General features: G+C 42.7%; 2 protein-coding genes across 4 annotated transcripts in view; one reads left to right on the forward strand and one right to left on the reverse strand.

Annotated features, from left to right (window-relative positions):
* Positions 1-4,238, reverse strand: part of FAM219A (family with sequence similarity 219 member A) — a 92,270-nt gene extending 88,032 nt beyond the window's left edge. Inside the window, exon 1 of one of the 2 annotated variants that reach the window (XM_005491711.4) lies at positions 3,996-4,238. In XM_005491711.4, the coding sequence (XP_005491768.1) occupies positions 3,996-4,022 (27 nt within the window). In that variant the 5' untranslated portion in view covers positions 4,023-4,238. Of the gene's footprint in view, positions 1-3,962 lie in introns of both variants that reach the window. The other variant, XM_005491709.4, reaches the window with a different exon arrangement.
* Positions 4,239-4,652: 414 nt separating this feature from the next.
* The window catches only part of DNAI1 (dynein axonemal intermediate chain 1), a 137,145-nt gene continuing 119,670 nt past the window's right edge, over positions 4,653-22,127 (forward strand). For both annotated transcript variants that reach the window (XM_014270358.3, XM_074533441.1), the window contains exons 1-5: positions 4,653-4,795; positions 16,689-16,745; positions 18,599-18,688; positions 19,577-19,657; positions 21,380-21,506. In XM_014270358.3, coding sequence (XP_014125833.1) covers positions 4,763-4,795; positions 16,689-16,745; positions 18,599-18,688; positions 19,577-19,657; positions 21,380-21,506 — 388 coding nt within the window. In that variant the 5' untranslated portion in view covers positions 4,653-4,762. The remainder of the gene's footprint in view (positions 4,796-16,688; positions 16,746-18,598; positions 18,689-19,576; positions 19,658-21,379; positions 21,507-22,127) is intronic.

The following is a 22,127-nucleotide window of genomic DNA, read 5'->3' on the forward strand; positions in this document are numbered from 1 at the left end:
ACAGCTGATCAATAAATAGCTCAAGTGGCAGTGGCAGGTCTGGAGGTTGGAATGGTTCAGAAAGGTTTCAGACTGTGTTCTAAGAAAGGTATAGCTGCTACATGCCAAAGAGAAGCCAATCCTTAAATTTTGAAGATGGGCAGACCAGGAGGCCTGTCAGATGGTTTCCAGGCAGATCAGCAGCAGCTGTCCTGGAGTTCAGTGTAAAGACATCAAAAGTTAAGATGACACTTTATCCATGCAGATGAACAGACATTCAAAAGCATGCATGCAGGTCAACAACACAAAGTTCAGGATTTTGAGCAAACCCTAGCTTCACAAACCTCATTTCAGGACCCGCCAAACACTGGCCAGCACTCAGAGGGAACAGTGCTTTCCTGGGACACCCTGTTCCCGTTGGAACACGATGAAAAAATATTTCATCCAGTTGTATACTCTATATATCAAGCAAGGGACCTTCACTGTTTGCTTTTAGCAGGGAATTATGCTTAGAAACACTTATTTTTATATACAGATTCAATGGCAAGTCATGGTGACTTTAGGTAACACATGAAAAACAAACTTTTACTTCAGCTTTCTGGATGTGGAAAAGAGTGACAGATGCATCTCTCCCTGAGGCCGTTGGAAATGAAAGCTTTTAAACTGGGAAGTAGACAGTAAGTCCTGAGATTACAAGGTTATTCTCTACTTTTGTACTGATTTTGACAGGGATAAAGTTCATTTTCTTCACAGTGGCTACTGCGGGGCTGTGTTCTGGGTTTGTGCTGAAAACAGTATTGATAACACAGGGATGTTTTGGTTATTGCTGGGCAGCACGTTCTCACCCCACCCCACCAGCCAGGAGTCTGGGGGTGCACAAGAGGTTGGGCAGGCACACAGATGGGACAGCTGACCCCAGCTGACCACAGGGATATTCCATACCACATGCTCAGCGTACAAAGCTAGGAAGAAGGACCAGGGGGGAATGTTTGGGGTGATTTTTTGGAGGCATTTGTCCTGCCAAGTATTCATCAGGTGTAATGGAGCCCTGCCTTCTTCTCTGGGCATGGCTGAACACCTGCCTGCCCAAAGGAAATGGTGGATTGATTCCTTGTTTTGCTTTGCTTGTGTGCATGGTTTTAGCTTTACTTATTAAACTGTCTTCATCTCAACCCACAAGTTTTCTCACTTTTACTTGTCTGATTCTCTCCCCCATCCTGATGTGGGAGGGAAGTGAGCAAGTGGCTGTGAGTGATTTATTTGTTAACTGCGTTTAAACCGCAACCTTAAAAGTACAGAATGGGAGGGAGAGTGACAGACACACAGTAACTGTAATGGCACAAAGTAGCATTGGCCAGAACTGCATCACCCAAACAAGCTAATATGAGAAATCCCAGACTGGCAAGGATTCTTCCAAGTATCCAGTCCCTATCAGCAAAGTACACACCAGGAATTACAAAGCAGAGGAACACACCAGAAATGCTGTACCAGACTTGCTACATCCCACTTCTGAGACCACTGTCAACATTTCCATGCCTCTGGAAAAATCCTATACACCCAGTCACAACAATTGTGTGTGTAGACCCCTGAACACTCAAGACCCCCAAAACCAACAGGTTTCACTATGAGCTCCAGTAGTTAGAAAAGAACTGAAGCCCTGAAGCACAGATTCGGAGTATTTTTTTAATGCAAGTGTTAAAGCTCTTTGTGAAAATTTTCTAATTCTAATGTTGAAGGAAACTGTCTCCTAAGCTTACTATCACTGCTGTCCAATCCACCATCATATTCTTCTCTGAGCTGGACCAGATACGCTGTTTGGATTCTGCCTGGTTCATGTTCATACAAATACGCATGTATCTGCAAATTTCACTCTTCCACTATTATCATGGATTTTCTAGAAAACACTTAGAGTATTGTTTTGTCTGGCAACAGCTTTTTCAAACTTGCTACTTTGACTACTGTGCCTTCAATAAAACAAATAAAGATGGCCATTCTTGTCACATTTGTTGAGTCTCCTATATAAAAACACCAACAATAAGCCCATATTAGCTTGTACGGACAGTTTTTTGCCCCCCACAAAGGCTTGAAGCCAAAGAAACAACCAACAAAAAACAAAACAAAACAAAAACAACCAAACCCAGAATGCAACCCAAACAAAGCATATTTTCAGAATTTATCAACGCTCCCACAATAAGAGAAATGTATTTCTTGCCACTGAAAGATAATTTGAGTCTGTAGACCTTGAAGAGCTTTTCTGTTCACAAGACACTTATGGTGCTCTCAACTTCTTACAAACACTAACGGCAACAAGGAACCAAGGTTGTGTTTACATCAACTCTAAATAACGTATGGTCTGATATATTAGACCATAGAAATCTCAAAAGTGCTTCAGTGCTGGCACAAACCTAGCAACAACCTATCCTCACCTGCTGCCAAAGGGAACTGTGCAAGTATTTCACTGAAATTCCGTCCACCTTCCCAAACAATTCATATGCCTGTCTCACACAATCAGATGCCGCGATGGGAATTGCTTACTCCAGGTGCCAAAAGGAATCAACACTTTGAGCAAGGAAGCTCATTATCCAGCTTTCAGTTTAATGCCAAGATGAAGTGTATTTCAACAGGCACCAGGTTACTAATAACACACCTCCAGGCAGAGGCTGAGGAAGATGGGAGTAAGGGGAGGGGAACACACAACAGAACCTCTTCCAGGTAGGAAACAGAAATGGGCAAACACATTCAAGAGGTCTGTGGCAGGCAGATGGGGCACAACACATACACAAACAAGCCTGTGGCATTACAGCAATGCAGCTACAAGCTCGTAAGAAGTGTTGCACTACCTGATGATGGTGTAGCACCTCCCCTGGCTGCCAGCCAGCTGGCCTTCCTTCATAACCCATTTCAAAAGCTATCAGGACCACTCTACCTGCCCACTTACACATCTGCAAAGTCCTCTGAGCCTGCAGACTTCCTTCTCTGAAAGATTCCCCAGGGTGCCATGTAGTAGTGTAACCATTATGTCAGGCTCTTCAGAGCTCATTAATTGAGTATAATTGTGTTTATGACGTGAAAAAAACATCCTGGTATGAAAAACAGATGTGGTGGCACGGCATCAAACCCTCACAGATTGCTTTCCTTGCACAAATCATTTAATGTGAGCAAAGCTAATTTGATGGTGATGTTTCTTTGAAATTCTTCCATGATGAAGGAAACTGTTTCCTAAGCTTACTATCACTGCTGCCCAATCCACCATCATATCCCGAAACAACCGGGCTGGACCAGAGAAGCTGATGTTTCTTTGCAGAACACCTGGACTTTACACAAGATGAGCTCTCCTCGCTGCAGCTTAGTGTCGAGAGCAGGCTATAAAACCATCCTCGGAGAAGGTCCTGCGGCTTCACAGCGCTTGTACCTTCAGACCCACCCCGAGCAGCTCCGCTATTCCCGGGGAGCATCGCTCCGCGCACCTCCCAGCCCGTGCTGGGCACAAACACCGCCCGATTCCTCCACAGACACCTCACCCAGCTTGTAAAGTCAATTAAAAGCCCAGCCGCCCTCAGCGCCTACAACCGGGCTCCCCGGTCCTCCTCCCTCGTCCCCAGGCCGTTCGCGTGCCCAGCGGCGGGAGAACACCCCGGGATGCTCCGGGAGGAGCGGCGTCTCCATCGCGGCAGCAGCGGAGCCGCCCGCCTGCCCCCGCCCGCTTCTGCTACCGACGGCACTCCAGAACACACCGGGGGAGAAGGAGGATGAGGAGGAGGAGAAGAGGACGGGGAGGGGGGCAGGATAAGAGGACGGCCCGGGATGACACAGCAGCGGCCCCGGGCCCGCCGAGGATGGCGGCAGCGCCCAGGACATCCCGTTATATAACGGCGGCACGGCCGCGCCCGCAGCGCCGACACCCGGGGGCGTGTGCGCGACCCCCTCGGCACCGGGGTCATTTCAACCCGGGCACAGCGCGGCCCCGCCCGCCCGCCCCTCACCAGCGGCTGCATCTCGGCGCGCACGGCGGGCACCTGGAACCGGTCTATCTCCTCCATCATCTTGGCGGCGGCGCCGAGCGCAGCGGGCGGAGCACGGGGGGCAGAGCGGGCGGCGCGGGCGGCTCCTCAGGCGCCGAGAGGGGACAGCGACAGCGACAATGACAACGACACCGCCCGCGGCTGCGGCTGCCTCATCGCCGCCGCCGCCGTGACTCAGCCGCGCCGCTTCCGGGTCCGGCCGCCGCCCCGCCCCTTCTGAATATTCATAAAGGGCGGGGCCACTGTCCCTCGCTCGGGGCCCGGATGCTAGGTTCCGCTGCCCCGTCATATATGAATATTCATGAGGGGCGGGAGCGCTGTCATTGGTGACAAAACGGTGGTCTCCTTGCGACCCCGCCTTCTTCTGAATAGTCATTCGAGGGCGTGACCACTACAACCAGTTTTGTGCCCCGTCACTCCATTCCCCGAGGTCTGCCCCCCAAATTGAATATTCATAAAGCGGGAGGGACCTCGGTCACCAGGTCGAGGCCCAGCTGCTTCATTTCCAATGGCTCGGCCTAATTTGAATATTCATAAAGGGGCGGGGCCTGCCGTCAATCTCTCTGGGCCGGGGCGCTCTGTTTGCAGGGGCAGCTGGGATGTACCATTTCCTCCCTCGAGGGGAGAGCGGGGGGAGTTGGGGAATGGCCGGGTCCATCCGCCACTTCCGTCGCGTTGCCATGGCTGCTGCCATCAACTTCCGGCGTGCCGGGCGGGCGCGGGATTGAGGCGAGGGCCGTCCGCTGCGCTGAGGAACGGCCATGCCCCCCAAGGCGGCCGACAAGCGCCGGCAGGTAAGGGCTTGCTGCTTTCCCGTGGTGGCAGCAGCGCCGAGGTGACGTCACTGCGTGCGCCGTGACGTCACACCCGCATGGCGTCACCGCGGCGCCTCGCGGGAGGCGGCAGCCCAGCAGAGAGAAGGTCGCTGTGCAGCCCCGGTGTGACCCTGTTGCCCTCGGTTCCTCCTCTGAGCGCTGTCCGTGGTGTGACGCCAGCGGTGACGTCACCGTTCCCCAAATCGCCACCCGTGACGTCACTGCGTGCAGCACATATCTTTTCCTCCGGGTTCACAGAATCATCAGAGCTGGAAGGGACCCCCGGAGATCACCCAGCCCACCCCCCTTGCTAAGGCAGGGCCACCTGGAGCAGGTGGCACAGGAACATATCCAGGTAGGGCTTGGACGTCTCCAGAGAGGAGACTCCAGGAGCTCCCTGCACAGCTGTTCTGCCACCCTCAGTGTAAAGAAATTCTTCCTCAGGTTGAGGTGGAGCTTCCTGTGTTTCAGTTTATGGACACTGCTCCTTGTACTGTCACTGGGCACCACTGAAAAGAGTCTGGCACCATCCTCTTGTCACCCACCTTTGATATATTTAGATGCATTAATAAAATCCCCTCTCAGTCTTCTCCAGACTGAACAGGGCCAGCATCAGAACATGCAGTCTCTCCTTGTAAAAGAGATGTTTCAGACCCCAAATCATCCTTGTGGCCTCTGCGGGATCCTCTCCAGCAGCTCCTTGTTTTCCTTGTGCTGAGGAGCCCAGAAGAGGACAGAGCACTCCCGATGTGCCCTCAGGGCTGAGCAGAGGGGCAGGGTCACCTCCCTTGACCTGCTGGCCGCCTGATGCACCACAGGATATCACTGGCAGCAGGGGCACACTGTGGGCTCACAGTCACCTCACAATCTGCCTGTACACCCAGGCACTACTAAGCAGAGCTGAGGGGTTGAAGTGACAGCTTAGGTTGCCCCACAGAGCTGTGGCAGTGGAGTCAGCACAGCCCCTGTTGGCCTTGTCGAGTCCTGGCTACATCATATTGTGTCATGCTGTGTCACGCTGTCCCTTCAGCTGCCCGTGACGCCCTGAGAGTTCTATGGCATTACACAGCTCTTCAAACCAGCCTGTCTCAAAGCTGCAGCACCCTTCACTCTGTCACCATGCTGTTCAGCCCTGTGAGACTACCAAGTCTTCAGACACTGTCAGGCCATTTCATCACACTTCCAGTATGCAGCACCCCTTCCAAGGCAGGTCCTAATGTGTTGCCAGCCTGCCCGTGGATCTCCTGGAGACATTGAGCAGACAAGATAAAATCCTTTTTCTTACAAAATTTTTAAAAATTCTTTTTAGTTAAACCCAGCTGTAAATTTTGTCTCTTTCCTTTTGCTTTGTTATTTGGTCTTTGCTCAGCTCCAGCAGTGAAGAGGAGTCATTTGCTACCCTTCCTGGCCCTAAACCTAGACTGCTATGGGGTCCCTGTCTGTGAGACCTCACTGTAATCCTTTGGGCTCTGTGTAGGCATGTCTGCATGCATCCTCTTTTAGGATAAAAATCTCAGGTTAATTTGAGTAATTCCTGGGTCTTGTCTGCTATTGGATTTTCAAAGGGTTTAATTTAAAAGTGGATGGTGACCTGGCTGATAAAACCCTTTTGTTAACATTTTTAGATCAATCATAACACACTTGATGTTAGGGTTGGTGGGAGGAGAGTTAACAGGCATGGAAGCAAGAGTGAGAGGATCACTCTGACATTCCTAGTCACCTAGTAAGTACTAATAAGTATCAAGATACAAAGGGCTTTATAAAGTTTTCAAAGGGCACAAACTCAGAATTAAAACCCACATTCAGTTCTAGACAATGAAGATGTTTGTGCTAAAATTGTAAAAAACACATTAATAATGACAGGAACTAAACTGGGGATGAAATTCTTGCTCTGAATTTCAGTTTCTTTTATTTTCACAATTTCCACATAAATATTTTCAATCATTTTTAGTATTCATTATCTCAATACTCTGAAATGGGGAGGCTTTGATTGGCATGTTTGAAAAACTTAATGTGCTGTAAAGGCATTCCTTTTATTTTAAAGCTCTTGAAACATCATAAACTGTTTAAACTCTGAGGATGTTTGGCTTTTCACATAACTTTCATCACAATAACCTAAAAGGCAATAATTTTAACTTGTCCTGTATTACATTTCCTATATTTGCCTTGAGCTTGTTAAATCTGATTGCTGTTTCACATCCTTTTATCTGCTAGGATATTCTTGCAGTGGAGGAATTACTCAGTGGAACTACCTCTGCATCCAGAGGTATTCAACAACACAATTTTTCCCTCATTTTCCCTGACTCAGAGTACAGATGACATCTGAGGGGCTTTGGGAGTGTGGGGAGTGAATGCCTTTGTGCTTGAGGACCTGATGTTTGATATCTACTTGGCCATAAACTAAAACTGTAAAACTAATTGGTGGGTCAATAGATTCCAACTCTTAACAAGAATTCTTCTGTAGTATTATGCTCTTTCCCCCTCTCCCTGTGCTTTTTTTTTCTTCTGTTTTTTGTATATTGCTTTATTCTTTATTAGGTTTTTCGCTGCTGACTGCTTTCACTTTGAATTTTTTTTTCCTGACATTGTTCTCAAAGCTGGGATACTTACCTGTTCACCTGTTCCCTTTTACCATATATCACTTCCAGCTCCTCCTCTGCTTTCATGACTCTATGTTCTTGACATGCTTAGTGATAAATTCTTGTTTTGTTTCTTCTTCTCCTTATGTGGGGGTTGTCTGCTCTTCTTCTGTGCCTGTCTTGTATCTGCATTCTCCTCTAACATCAGTTTCTTGCTTTGTTTCACTCCTTTTTTTCTTTATCCACATGATTTCTGCCTCCAGTTCAGACTCCAGCCCCCTGATGGATGAAAATATGTCAAAGTTGGGCTGATCATAAGAATTAAAGTCTGTGGTGTTCCGGATGAATTACTTGAGTTGACCAAGCCTTATTTATAAATGCCTGTAGGCTTTCATATATTTCTGTACATTAATAGTAAACTGTAGTGTTTCAATGTTCAAAGTCTTAAAATAGTGCTGTATGTCTGGATCTTTGTGCTTCCAATGCAGCTTTGGAAATAACACCTATGTATGTTCTGTACTTCAATGACACCATTCCTTTCATATCTGAAATACATTATGCACAATTGAGCTCAACAATTTTTGTAGGGATGTGGAATTATGGAAGGGCATAGGCCAACTTTCCTGCATCAGACTGAAGGGAATGAGTGCATCAGATTCTCAGCTTTCGTGAAAAATGAGGTCTTGAGCATGGCAAGCAGGATGCTCAGAAGTGTGGTGTTAACAGCAGAGATGTGTGGCATGTGCATATGAGCTTGCCAAAAGTGTTAGGGTAGGGAACAGCACCCTGTTGGTCTTGTGTCAGTCCTGTGTGGAGAGGAGAGAAAGTGACCAGTGATTTTGAGATTGTTATTTTGAACATGTTTGACAGGTTGGAAGTGTTTGTTTCAGATTTCCGTGCCTTTGCTGTGTAGCTCAAAGAAAATCCCTGAGTCAGCTGTGTTGAGCACCCTGTGCTAGTGTGTACCTTGGTGGCTGCACCCCCCTCAAGGAGAAGCAAGATCTTGTTATGGCCCCTTAGCAGATCTTGCATACATTTAGCATTTAAAATGCAAAACCAGACTATTCAATCTTACCAGTTAGGGTTAACCCCACTGCTGGAACAGATCACTTAAGCAGTGCTAAGAAAGGGTCTGAATTAGGACAGAGAGGCATTTCTTTTTACCCTTGTGGTCTTGCACCCACTGACATTGAAACACCTTCTTTGCTGTTCAGCAAGTCACAAAAGAAACAAACCTCTTCCCCAAATACAGAGAACAATAAGACAGAGTTTACTTTTTTAGTATTTTCTTATTTTCTATATTTTATTCCCCTGAGAAGGCTTTTAAAGGTGCTTACTTGTTCTTACACATGCATTAACATATCCAGGGAGTATAAAGCAAACATTCCATTTAGTATTGGTCAAAAAGCATTAGAGAATGTATTGGCAAATAGCTCTTAAATTGGCATCCCTAGTGTGTGCAAATAAATATCTGCTACAGGGCAGGCTTCAAGTGACTTTGTTTCCATGCTGTGATTTCTTGCTCCTTGTGCCAACGGGTGCTTTACTATGGAGTTTGTTAATATTCAAAACAGGAATAAAAAGCTAGCTGGAAACTTACAAAATTGTTTTACAGAAGTGCCAGGCTTAGCTCTCATAATGTCTCTACCTCTTTCTTTTAGAATCCAACAAGTGCATTACTACCTTACGAGTACATTACATTTTCCCCACAATTCTACTTAATTTCTGTGCTGTGCTGTAGAGGAAGTGGAAATTACTGTCTCTGTTCAGGAAGATGAACTAAACTTAACAGGAGCATTCTGTGATTGCTCAGCCTTGTAGCCTGATTGTATTATGGTGACAGCTGGCATAGGGAGCAAAAAGGCTGCAGGAATGGCTCTTTCATTATATTTTAAAAATATAGTCTAGGTTTGTCATTTGCCCTGATGAGTGTTTCATTAATGTGTAATCAATTTTCAGCTCTTGGAAAATTATCTTAATATGAACTGAACTTCAGCTTGTCAGAGTGACCAACACGCATCATCACTGCTACTGAGCTCTCTGGTATTTTTGGCTGGGTCTGTGAATCCAGGTCTACTTGTCCACCCTTATGCTTTAAGGTGGACATCTTACATTTCTCAAGGAGTCTCTGAATAGTGGTGTCTGGCTCCTCATCACACAGTGACCCATTACAAGATCTAGTCTGAAAAGGGCAGTTTGGGAGAAAGATGTACTGTGGGAATCCTTAAAATCAGAGGGTTTTGGGAAAGCTGCAGAAGGCAGACCTCAGAGACAGCAGAGCTGTGATTAGAGATAAGCAGTAGCCATAAGATAGGTCGGCAGAAAAGTTATGTAAGAAGTAGAAAAGTAAGGACAAATAGAACAATGGTCTGTGTATTAATGCTTGACTAGAATAACTCCCTAAGCTGCAGAAATATATATCTAGTGAGATATTAGGAAGTTCTAAGCTTAATAATGGAGCTCTGTGCATTATGTTTTAAAGCTTGCAAGTAGCTATTGTATTCCAAAATAAGCAAGCATTGTTTTAACCAAAGGTAGGTGTGCTTATGGTGGGTGGATAGAACTACTGTCAATGTGCTTTTGCTTTGTGTGATTGGTCAAAAAACTTTTAAAGTTGTAACATTAAGTTCTTGGTCCGCTGCCTGGGATGTCTCAATCTGCTGCCTGAGCTGATGGCATCATCCCATTGTCATAACCATGAAATGAGACTGATGCTGAAAACCAAAACAGCTCAAGATGTGTTCCTAGCAGTCCTGTCCTGTTTGTGATTGTACTGAGACGCAGTTCGGCAATATGTACCAGTCAGCAAAGGCTGCAGTGACAGCCCTTTTCCTGGATGGCAGCACAGCACATGCGGGAACAATCATTGCATCTCCTGTTTGGATAGACAGCGCTGGCCTTGGGGCTGAACCTGAGGAATAAACACATTTTTCCAGGAGGGTTTCTGTGCTCACCAATTCAGGATTCAATCTGGTTTTAAATGAGCACTGGCTCTTGAGAGTAAATCTCTGCTTCCTAGGTCACCAGGATGATTTAGTTACCACTGGAATTGCCACTGACAAGTCAGAGGATTTATGCAGCAAATGATAAAATAGTTGAAAAGCAAGGCTCAGGGAAAGCAGTTCAGAAGCAAACAGACTTGAAAAAACTTCAGAGCTTTTAATATTCAGTCAAGAATAGCAGTAGGTACTGGTAGTCCTGTCTCTTTTGTATAAATTTAGTTAATGATTCTCAGATCAGCAATTAGTGACTGTCATGTCAGCAGCAAAAGGAGAGCAATGTGAAAAAAATGTAGATACAGTAAACCAGAACAAGACCTGAATGTATGGTTGAGTGCGATTTTTTTATTTTCTTCATTGCAGGATGATCTGGTAATATTACTAGGGAGTTGAGGGCAAAACTTCTATTAAACATTGCAAGTCTTTGATGGTTCCCCTCATTATCTTTTTCTTTTAGGATGCAGAAATATGATACCTTTTATGAAATGCCAGCCTGGTAGGGCTTTCTTTTCAAACTTCTTTCTCATTTACAGCAATGGTCTTTAGAAAGTCACCAGTAGTTTCTTCTTATTTTTGTTTTTCTATTTTATGACTACAGAAAAATTAAATATATATTATCCAGACATCCTACCCAAAATACAATTGGAAGTTCTTGTTGAATAGCTGAGCAGCAGAAAGACTCCCTGCTGAAGGACTTCATTTTGCATCTATTTGTACCTCTTGGTGGCTTCTCTGTGATTGAGGGAACTGTGAGAAGGGAAAGAAATATTAAATAGCATTTAAAACATCACTTATTATCTGTTTCCTCTTTTCATTTTTATTATCCTATTGAATTATGGTATCTTTGCTGTAGTCTATACTAAGTTTGTCTTGTAGCATAGTAGACGTCTGGCCCAGGGAAGAATTCCTATGTGCTGATATCATACACACCCTGGAAGAAAGATCCAGAAAGAAACAGTAACTTGGGTCTTCTGCAGCCTTTATCTAAGTACGGTGACTGTCGCAGGCTTCTAATATCTTTTTGCTGTTGGAAGTGTGTCAATCTGTTAATTTATTTAATGTAAGATAGTCATCAGAGTAAACATTACTAGCCTCCATTAATTCTGACTCTGGCATTTTTCTCTGGAGCACTTGAGCATCTCCCGGAGTGGTCAGAGTCACGATGGTGACCTGGAGGTGAGAAACTCCTTAATGCCTCCTGCCTGTTCTTTAGTTCCCTAGCAACCATGTCTGCTCTTTTTTCCCTAATATAAATTCCTCATGATTATTCACACTCCTCATTAATTAATATTATTATTAAAGGCAGGGATAGCAGCACATTTATTAGGAAGATTTAGGAAGACAGTTGATTTTTTTTTTCTTGTAGCAAAACCATCTTTAGTTTATCTAGAATTTGCTAAAATGTAACTATTTGGATTGATTAGTTCTTTGTTGGATGTCTGATTTAGGCTTTGGATTACAAAAACCCCCCACCACTCTAGATGCTGAACAATATGAAGCAATATTCTATAGCAACATAACCTGGGAGGACTGAAGTGAGGCAGGAAACCTACAAAAAACAAAGTGTGGGACTATGGAATTAAGCTGTGTATCATAATGCCTGTGCCCAATGGAATGAAATGAATGTTTCCCCGGCAACCTTAATTCTCACATTTTCTAAGTTCTGAATGCTTCTCTTTGAGATGTTAATAATAGTTAACTTTTTTTCCCCTATAGCTAATGTGAGACACAAAAATGTGGTTGAATTTTAAACATGCATATGAAGGCAAGTAAGCATCTTACTAGTGAATATTGAATGTACAATCATTATGTTGATTCACAGTTATAATTTGTTTTTTGTTTGTATTGCAGATGTGGTTGTGAATTCTTCCCTATTGTATGAACGCTGTGTGATATATTTAGGTAGCTGTCAGAGCAAAAGGATTACATTTTTAATCATAGTTTATGGGTAATGCATTGTTACAGTAAAAAGAAAAATGGGGAAGCCATGGTGATGGGACATGAACTACCTAGGTGATATTAAGGACTGTTTACAGCTAATGTGGCAGAGAGAACTTTTAAGAAAAGGTATTAAAAAAAAAAGTGTTCTGGCTTTGGAGAGATTTACAGAGAGCAGGAGCTTGCAAAAAAAGCCAGCAAAAGAGCAAAGCACAGATACACCAATGAAAAGGAATGTCAGGACGGCCCTTTTCATCAAGCAGCACAGCAATTATTTCTGTGCTATTGTCTGAATTAGGAAACAGTAAAAGATTTTGTATTTTTGACTGATTTATGTTTGCTCCCCAGCTTGCTTCTTGTAATAGTTTTAAACAGATCTACTAGTTTTGATGACCTTCACATACTGCTAATATTGCCAAAATACTCGGAACCCATCTTTCCTCATCTTATTTTTTTATTTTTGTGCCACCTTCCAGCTGGGTTCCAAAAGTCTGAGATACTTTGGGACGCACCTTCTGCAGCATAGGTGGCAGTAGCAGGAATGATGCTTGCAGAACAAAGTATGTCTTGGCTTTTCATGCTGACTTCAATAGAGTACTGAGTCAAGTGGAGCTAGAGTCACTACCTTCACTTGCGAGAGTCCAGAATATCCAACAAAAAAGTCATTCAACTTTTGCTGTTGTTGCAGTAGGCCTCTGCATTGTGAGGGATGTTTTATCTGGGCAGGAGACAAGAGTTTTGCTGAACAACCCCAGAATAAGCTAAGGACCAACTCCTTAGACAGCTCCAGGTATGGCTGTCCTACCTTTGTGGAGCGCACAGGGAAGAAAGCCCCAGACCCACACTGATCTCTGTCTGCTGGCTCCCATCCTCCCATTTCAGATTTATCATGTCTTTGGCATGGCTATGTCCATGCAGTGCAGCATTTGACCAAGGATCTGTGTCATAACAAAGTAGTTCTAAAGCATAATTGTTCAGGTTGGATGGAGTGGTTGGAGTTTCTTCAGTTCAAAATACCAGACATAATAATTTTATGCCCTGTCAGTCATGTGCTTGCTCCCTGCTTTTGGGAATTACTTGGCTTAGTTCCAGGGAGCCCCAAAGCAAGCTGTCACAGTCAGCAAGTAGAGGCTGGTAGGAAAACAGAAGCATGGAGAAGGCTGGTGTATCTCACTGACAGATGCAATGAAACCTCTTCCTTGAATACCCTCTCCCAGTCATAAAGAACAGCCATCCTTTGATAAAGGTTAAAAACATGCATAGGGTCAAAGCTAAGACTTTCAGAGCCTGGTTCTGTATTTTGCAGTAGTTTGTAAACTTTGTTGCATTCAAAATCTTGTTTATGGGCAAAGAGAAGCTTCAACTTATAAAACTAAAAATTTCCTGTCAGTGTGACAGAAAGTTTAGTCTAAACATTATTGTCTGTCCAGAGGTATTCATTAAAGAAAATAAGAAATACTTCTGTTCAAAAAAAAAAAAATCATTAATTGTGATACTGCAGTTGAAGTTGTTGAGAAAAATAAAAAGCTTCCCAGTTTCTACCTCTTTTCTTGTATTTGCTTTTCCAGTGCTCTGATTCCTAAAGTTGATAGTTTGATTTTGCTGTTGCTGGTGGTGTTGGTGGGGATGTTATGATAAGTTGTCAGCAACTGGAGACCTTCTTTGGGGAGGATTGAGATGTCCATTTTGATAGTTTCTTCTTTACCTGCAGTTTCTTTTATATGATACCTAATATATTTCCCTTTTTCCACTGGTCTGGTGCTCCACATTACACCTGATATTACTGCATATGGTGCTTTTTCAGTGTGCTATATACTATTTTTTTTCCTTCTTTGCTACACCTAAAGCAGATTTTCTTCAGTTCCCCTGTTTGCAGACCTGCAATTCTCTAACTGGCCAGTGGTTACATGCTTACAGCTGTGGGATCTATGATGCCAAGTTCGTGCTCCATGTCTTATCCTGCCCTGCCTGTACTCCTCTGTGCCATATCCTGAGTCTCCTCAGTGTCTCTCTATCATACCAGACCTGTACTGCATCATTAAATTCCAGTTGTAAAACCATGATAGTTGTGTAGAAAGACAAGGGAAATAGAGGCAACTAGCCACCAGTCCCTGGTTAATTTGAAAAATTGTTCATGCACTCATAGCTGTAGCTTTTCTTTAGTCTCACTTTTATATTTTAATACTGTTGCAGGTATTTATTCACAGGTGACTCTTTGTGTTATGTTAAGTGAAATCTGTGCAACTCTTAAAACCAATTATCCTCAGATCGCCTTGGCAATGCCTTTGCTAATGGATAAATGCTTTTGTAGACCCACTTACAGAGGATAATAGTAAGTAGACTTAGTTTCATGTTTAAAATTAAGAATCTGATTTTGATTTGGATCGGAATAAAATTCTGCTCTGAAAATCTGTTTAAGTCACATCAATTCCCGCATAACAAGGTCCTTGTTAGGGAGAGCCCTTTTTTGCCCATTGCCAGCAATCGCATGGGGGAGACAGGCCAGCTGCATGATCCAGTCATCTCAGTAGTGGTTGTGACACAGGACCTCTTAGCCTCTGCTCTGCAATCTGCCCATGGTGGGACTATAAGGGAAATGTTGTAACTTTTGTCTTCTCCACCTGCAACACAAAAATTTGTATTTTGAAGTGAGGCATATTTTCTAAGCATAGAAATGTGTCATTCTGTTAATTTTTCATGGCTTTTAATATGTATCTTCTGGAATAAAGATAATCCCTAATGCCTCGTTAGTAACAGCAGTTTTATGTGTCTTAGCTTGTACAAAGAGAAATAACATAGAGACACTGTCTCATATTTTTGTGGAACTTTGTTCTCCTCTGAAAATGTTTCTTTTCTGAGTTCTTATTGTCAAGACTTAACAAGAAATGGGGCTTGATGAGCAATGCTTTGGGATTCTGGGTCAAAGTCTTTCTGGCTGCTTAATTGTTTAATACCTAGAAAGTAGGTGGTGGAAATGAATATTTAGTTTTCATAATGAGGAGGAATCATGAGGGGCATGTACGAATCTCTGTGGAGGCTTGTGTTCCTGAAAGTGTTCTTAAGACACATGGAAGACAAGAGGAAGAATAGATGTTGTGATAAAGTGGGGCTTTCCAGAAGAAGAAGGTGGAAAACCAGGTGAGAGAAACAAATGTCAGACTTAAAAAGTAAGCAGTGGTTCTTTGCATTACCATGTAGTTGTACTGTGAGAGTCCTTGCTGTGGAAGCTGTGCATGCTAAAATGTGCATGGATTCCAAAATCACAGAATAAATTTATGGAGAAAAAGATTCACTGATATGGAATAAAAAGGACAGCATTTCTGGTTCAAGTCCCTGTGGCAAGCTGAGAGGTCATCCTGGAGAGAATAGAATAGACACTTTCTTTGAACAGTGTTGGTGAGAGATACTTGGCTAGGTGGACCTTTGATCTGAACTGAAAGGCACACTCTAATGTTCTTTTGAAGAAAATCAATCAGCCCTTGGGAGCTTGCTCTCCCACCCCTTCGTTTTCCTTCCCTCTTGTCTAGTATCCCCTTCTTTTCTGTCACAAAGTCAAACACTTTTTTTTTCTGAGTAACTCCTCTGCTTTTTCATCCATACCATCAAATGTTATTTGTGATCCTACCTGAAACTGTTCTTGCCAAGGTTTCTAATGTTGTTTCCTTTGCTCGATTTACCAGCTCTTTCTCTTCCTTCAGGGTTCATGGTCCTGTCTGTCCCTCAGCATCTCCTCAAAAGGATCCTCTTCATTTCCTCTCCTACTTTCTCTTAAATTTTCACGAATCTTGGTCAGTGATGCCCTTCTGTTATTCCTTGACTCTGGGTAAGGGTAGTCTCCCTCTGTAAGGCACCCTATAAACAATTGTTTAATTGTTTTCCTTAAAGCCTGTCAAAATAATTTTTCTGTGCTATCATGTGTGCAGGGGGGTTGACAATGGTTTGTTTCCCAACTGTTCATCAGTGTTTTCCATGTTTTCTCAGTGCACATGACTTTATGGGTGTAGATCTATTGTCTTTGGGCTCCCTGTGCCATGTAAGCACTTAAAACGGGGGCAGCCTTTTAGTGTATTTGACCAAGGCACTAAAATGTGTGTATGACATTTGGAGTGTATCACAGACTAGGATAGACTGGTAGTGCTGTACTAGGACAGAGCCTGGCATTTTTTCATGCTGAAAAATCACTGTCTTGTGTTGTAAAAGTGACTGTTTTTCCTTCAAATGTTTTGTATGCACACTGCTGGCATAGTCAGCTTTTAAAACATACCATTGGAGCAAGCATCCAACTTCTATTCTGATTTTGTTAAATCCAGAAAGAAAGTACTCTGGGAGTTTACATTGGATGTGTTCTTACTTTAGGGCCAAGGTGGACCTTCAGGAGGAAAGGCAGGAAAAGCTGGTAAAAGTAAAAAAAAGGTAAGATTCTCAAGTCTTAAAAAATTTTTTTTTCTTTTTTCAGCTATGAGATGCAAAGAAGATATAGTCTGAACAATCAGGTGGTTTTTTATAAAGTTGGTAATATATAATTTGATTTAGCAGTAAGAGGTTGCTGTAGGTTTCCACTGGGAAGTGAAATATACCAGCAAGTTAAGCCAAGAAGTATCACCTGGAACAAAGGCACAATTTGGGTAAAATGCAATATGAAAAGATTAAATTAAAATATTTGGGATGTGAATTCCAAAATACTAGCTGACTTAGACTGTGAGAAATCTGCCTGCTTAGTTTAGAAAATTCAAAGTATAGCCCATATTCACTTAACAAAGAAGTATAAGCTGATAATAACTCATGATAATGTTTTTACTATTGGGCAAATAAATTATTTGAATACCTTGATTTAATCTACCTTCCTCTTATTTAGCTCCGCTGGGAAGGATGTAGTATCCATGACAGGGATGGAAGAACAGTCTACATGCCTTTAAATAGACATATTGATAAACAGCTTTTCACTTTCTTGGGACAAATCACAGTATCACTGAATGTTCCTCTTTTTGCCATTTAAAAATGGAAAGTTATTTACTTTTAAAATTAAAATCATAAATAAAAATGTTAAAACCATAATACTACTTATCTGATTCACTTGGGAAAAAAGCCACTGAACTAACTGGCATCAAATAGTATGTGATAAATGTCCTACAAGCAGGTGTTCATGTGGGGAGCATTAAATCACAAACAACTGTTCTGCAGCCATCGTCCCTCATGCATCAGAGTGCCTGACCTTCCTTACAGCTTGCCTCATTTCATCTCCCTTGGGGAGAGAAATAAGGCTGCAGCCTGTGAATTTTCCTGGGCTCTTGAAATATGCAAAATTCTCAGTTACTTTCAGCCAATGCACATTTTAACCCAGCGTTGTGCTTTTTACCTTTGTGGTACTCTGCAGGTAGCAAAGCATTGCTGGGTCCAGCCTCTATAGCTTCAGCCATAAGCTGTACTTACACCTTGGACTCATCCTCAGCTTTGTATGGCTGTAAAGTCAGCAGGCCTGAAAGAACTGTATTTACAAGAATGATTGATTTATTTTAAATCAACTCATTACACAATTTGAACTGAGGGAGAAATTTTGCCTGGAGCACTTAAGCACTTTAATCAGCAGTTTTGTGTTCTGACAGTTTTTTCTGTAAGGACAATTAATTGAAATTCATTCCTGCAGTGATTCATTTTATTTTTAATGACCTTATATCCTGTCATGAGCCCAGCGCTAGCCCAGGGAGAGTAGCAGTCTGTTGTTTGGAGAATGGAGACATGCTGGCCTTTGCAAGAAATTGGTTAACATTCCTCCAGGAGCCACATCCCTGCAGCTTTGTATTTCAAACAAAATTCTAAGAGTAGCCTATAGAATAACAAGCCAGGAGTAATTGCAGGTTCTTGGCTTGTGCCCTTGAATAGTCCTTAAGTCCTATAGTACCCTTGGGTATTCTGTGCCAAGAGAAACAGAATTGCTGACTTTTAAACTGAGATTGAAGTGGATTGAAGTTGTTGTCAAAAAAAAACTTGAGTTTTTTTATTGGAGTTAATCCAGTTTTGTGCCAGGGCAGGAATTATCTTCAGAGTACAGCTCCTCCAACTCACTGAACTCCTGCTGGCAAATATAGCCATACGAAAATCTCAGATTTTGGCCTGCCATTTGTGTTCTTCTGCTCTGCTCAAAGCAAAGATGGGTGGGAGACTGTTGTTTTTATCTCTTTGCTCTGTGCCTCAAGAAGGGCTGCTTTGGTAAGAAGGAAAACTGTCAGAGTCTTGTTTAATTTCTGAGCTTGTCATTCCTGTTCTAGGATGAAGATGACTTTCCTGAAGCAGGAGAGGATGGGTCGACAGCAAGGGCTGCAGTCAGATCCCCAGATCAGCTGGAGCTGACTGAAGCTGTGAGTAAAGCAATGCCTCTCTTGTCATGAGGTGTGTATGAAACTCCATAAGCAGAAGCCTACCCATCAGCTTTGGAGGAAATTCTGCAAGAGTGAAACTCCAGTGCTTGCTGAAGTACAGTGTCTGCAGTAACATATGAAATGGTTTCAACAAAAAACCAGGGAGAATGTGCTATGAAACCCACTTCTGGGCTTAAAGCTGTAACTGTAACTGCCTGGAGGTAATCCAAAAGCAAAAATGGGGCTGGGGCTTTGCTCAGTTAAGGAGGACCCAGAGCCAGCACTGAGCTTTCAGGTGCCTGTGTGCAATACACAGGACAGGGAAGTGTCCTACAATTTTATTGCTATTTCTTCTGTTGGTTCAGTAGCATTGCAATTAGTCACCCTTCCAACTGCAACTGTTTCTCTCTGCTCACTGCCTCATAGAACTCTAGCATTGTTCCCTGTCCTTAAACTATCACTGTGACGGGGAAGGTTTATGTATGTCCTCCAACTCAGGCACTAAAAATAGTTAGCAATATTTTTTTTTCACAGTGGTCAATCCTAAAAGTACTGCTACTGAGCTTATTGTTTTTGGACAGTGTAAATTTTAAAGACACGCTTTGTCTGTCTCACTGTATAGAATGCAGTTAGCATTTTTCAAGTGATTCCATATCTTAGATAAGAGATAAAATCAAGAAAGCCCATTTAAATACTGTAGTAGAAAGCAGGATGACTGTTCTGGATTCCACTCTGAGCCAGGTTGTCCCCAAGCACTGTTATTGTGGTGGCATTAGCTGTATATGTGGTATCTGCAGTGAACTGAGCATAAACGTGGTGATTTTATTGCTGTACATTGTATTAGTAGTGAAGTTTTATTTACAGTACTATTTTGTTTCCATTCCAAAGGAATTAAAACAGGAAATTATACGTACCTTGACGGCTGATAATCCCCATGTTCCCCAGGATATTATCAGATTCAACTTTAAAGTAAGTGTGACGTGATGTATAAAATTGGAATTTTTTACAGTTAATTGGTTTTGTGTTTTCCTTTGGTTTATAACCAGGTAAATTTTCTTTTAATGCAGCTACATCTTATTACATATTTACTGCAAATGGTTCTTAAAGGGTTTTTGTAGAGGGTAAAATCCAAAAGCATTGATTCATTTATTTATAAGTAGGATATCATAATTATGGTACAAGATCTGTCAGTGAAGGTAAAAATTGCACCTAATCTCATGTAGTTACTTTTCCCATTCTTTGGTGGTTAAAGGACAAAAAGTAAAGTTTTTGTCAGTCTGAAAGAATTATGTCTCAGTATCCACACTTGAAGACTGAATCGCAGGAGAGCTAAAAAATTTGTTTTGTGAAATCATTGTCCAGCTTTATTCATGATGAGTAGGAGTGAGCAACCGATGGCCAGAAAATATCCAAGAGTCGCACCTTCACTTTTATATGTGCAGGGCACACACTGTGTTACCCTGTAGCAGCCTTCTGCCACTACCATATACAGCCACCAACACAATAGGGAGGGTGGGTGATGGCCTTGCCCTGAATGAAAGGGCATGGAGACAGCTCCTCCAACTCTGGCATTGAATTATTCCGAGATTTAGAGGGGTGTCGTGGTTAATCCCAGCTGGCCGCTAAATCCTACCATTCGCTCAGTCTCCCATGGTAGGACAGAGAAGAGAATCAGAGGAGTAGAAGTGAGAAAACTCATGGGTTGAGTTGGAGATAGTTTAATAGGGAAAACAAAAGCTGTACAAACTAAACAAGGAATTAGTTCACCACTTGAGGCAGATGTTCAGCAATCCCTAGGAAAGCAGGGCTCCATGCCACTTAATGGTTACTTGGTAAGATACACACCATCATTCCAAACATCCCCTCCCCTCATTCTTATTCTTCCCCCCAGCATTCTTTTTCCCCCAGATTTATGTGCTAAGCATTCCATATGGTTTGGCATATCCTTGGAGTCAGATGGGTGAGTTAGTGATGAGGTGGGGTGGTGAACAGAACTGTGCAAGTGCTGCTGGGCAATAACTAAAACATCCCTATGTTATCAGCCCTGTTTTCAGCACAAATCCAAAATAGAGCCCTAAAATACAGTAGCTACTGTAAAAAATATTATCCCTATCAAAACCAACACCTAAGAGAAGAGAAAACCAAGCAAAATATTCCCATGTCTGTCTCACCTCTGTGCTACTGTACTTGTTTGACCAACCATCGCAAGATTCCAGAGAAAGGAAAACAGTCTTGTGAAATAAAAAAAAAAGCCCTTCTCTTCCATTTGGAGCTGAAGCTTTCCTTATTTATGGTATATAGATAGGTGATCAGTAATCCACATCTTCAAATTCTCCACAATGACTGAAGTGAGCTCTGTGGTATGCTGTGATTGACATAGCAAGCAAATCAAAGTAAGTGAACTATTGAAGCATCTGTGTTATTTGGTGGCTTCTGTTTGCTTTTAGGTGCAGCTAAAAACTAAATTATACAGATTAAGCTGTTCTTTACTGTGAAGGTAGTGAGGTTGCCCAGAAAAATTATGGATTCTGCAACCATAAGTGGTATGGGGCTTTGAGCAACCTGGGCTAGGGGAAAGTGTCCTTGCCCAAGGCAGGGAAGTTTCAACAAGATGTTCTTTAAGATCCCTTCCAGCCTAAACCATTCCAGGATTCTATGATTCTATGGTTTTGTTGGGTTTTACTTTTGTAGGAACGAGCATACAAGCTAGTGGACGATATGGATCATACAGCCGTTCACTTCACTTTGAATGGATATTTGATACACAAAGATTCAGATGAAGGCAGACGCCAGAGTATCAGATCATCCAGTGAAGCAGGTAGCTTTATTGTCTGATACTACAATAATTTTCAAATAGGCACTAGTTCCTCTTATTCAGCACGATGGAATGATCATGCTGCATTACCACAGAATTAAACTGCTCCTACTTGGGCTTGCCTGCCTGTTGGCAATCAAAATTAGAAAAATAATCAGCCAGGTGTTTGCTGCAGTCTAGAAAATAGTGTGTGTTTTTTATTTGAATGCTAACACTGGAATTTTCCAAGTTATTTAGTGTCTTTTAAACATCTTTCACTACCACTAGCTGGGCATACATGTCTAAACTACCTAGCCTATTTTGAAAGTTTCAGACATGATTTAAAGTATCAAAGCAGAAATGTTTGGAATCTGGGTGATTTTTCAGGAAACTATCACATGCATGACCAATTGTTGAATTCTTACTAAGCCATATACTTTCAGACAACGTGAGTTACAAAACCCTGAACTACTTGGACCTTTGATTTGAGCTACTATCAACACTCTTAAGTGTTTGGACAAAAAGATGCATTAACCAGATTCTGAAAGCTCTGTTGTTAGTAAAGAGTTCCAGGTTTGAATTTTCAGCAGGGAGTGATGTTACTGGCTAGTGATTTAATTGTATTTTTGCTGTTTGTGAAGGGAG

Source organism: Zonotrichia albicollis, chromosome Z (assembly GCF_047830755.1).
Source record: "Zonotrichia albicollis isolate bZonAlb1 chromosome Z, bZonAlb1.hap1, whole genome shotgun sequence".
In the NCBI taxonomy this organism is placed as follows: Eukaryota; Metazoa; Chordata; class Aves; order Passeriformes; family Passerellidae; genus Zonotrichia; species Zonotrichia albicollis.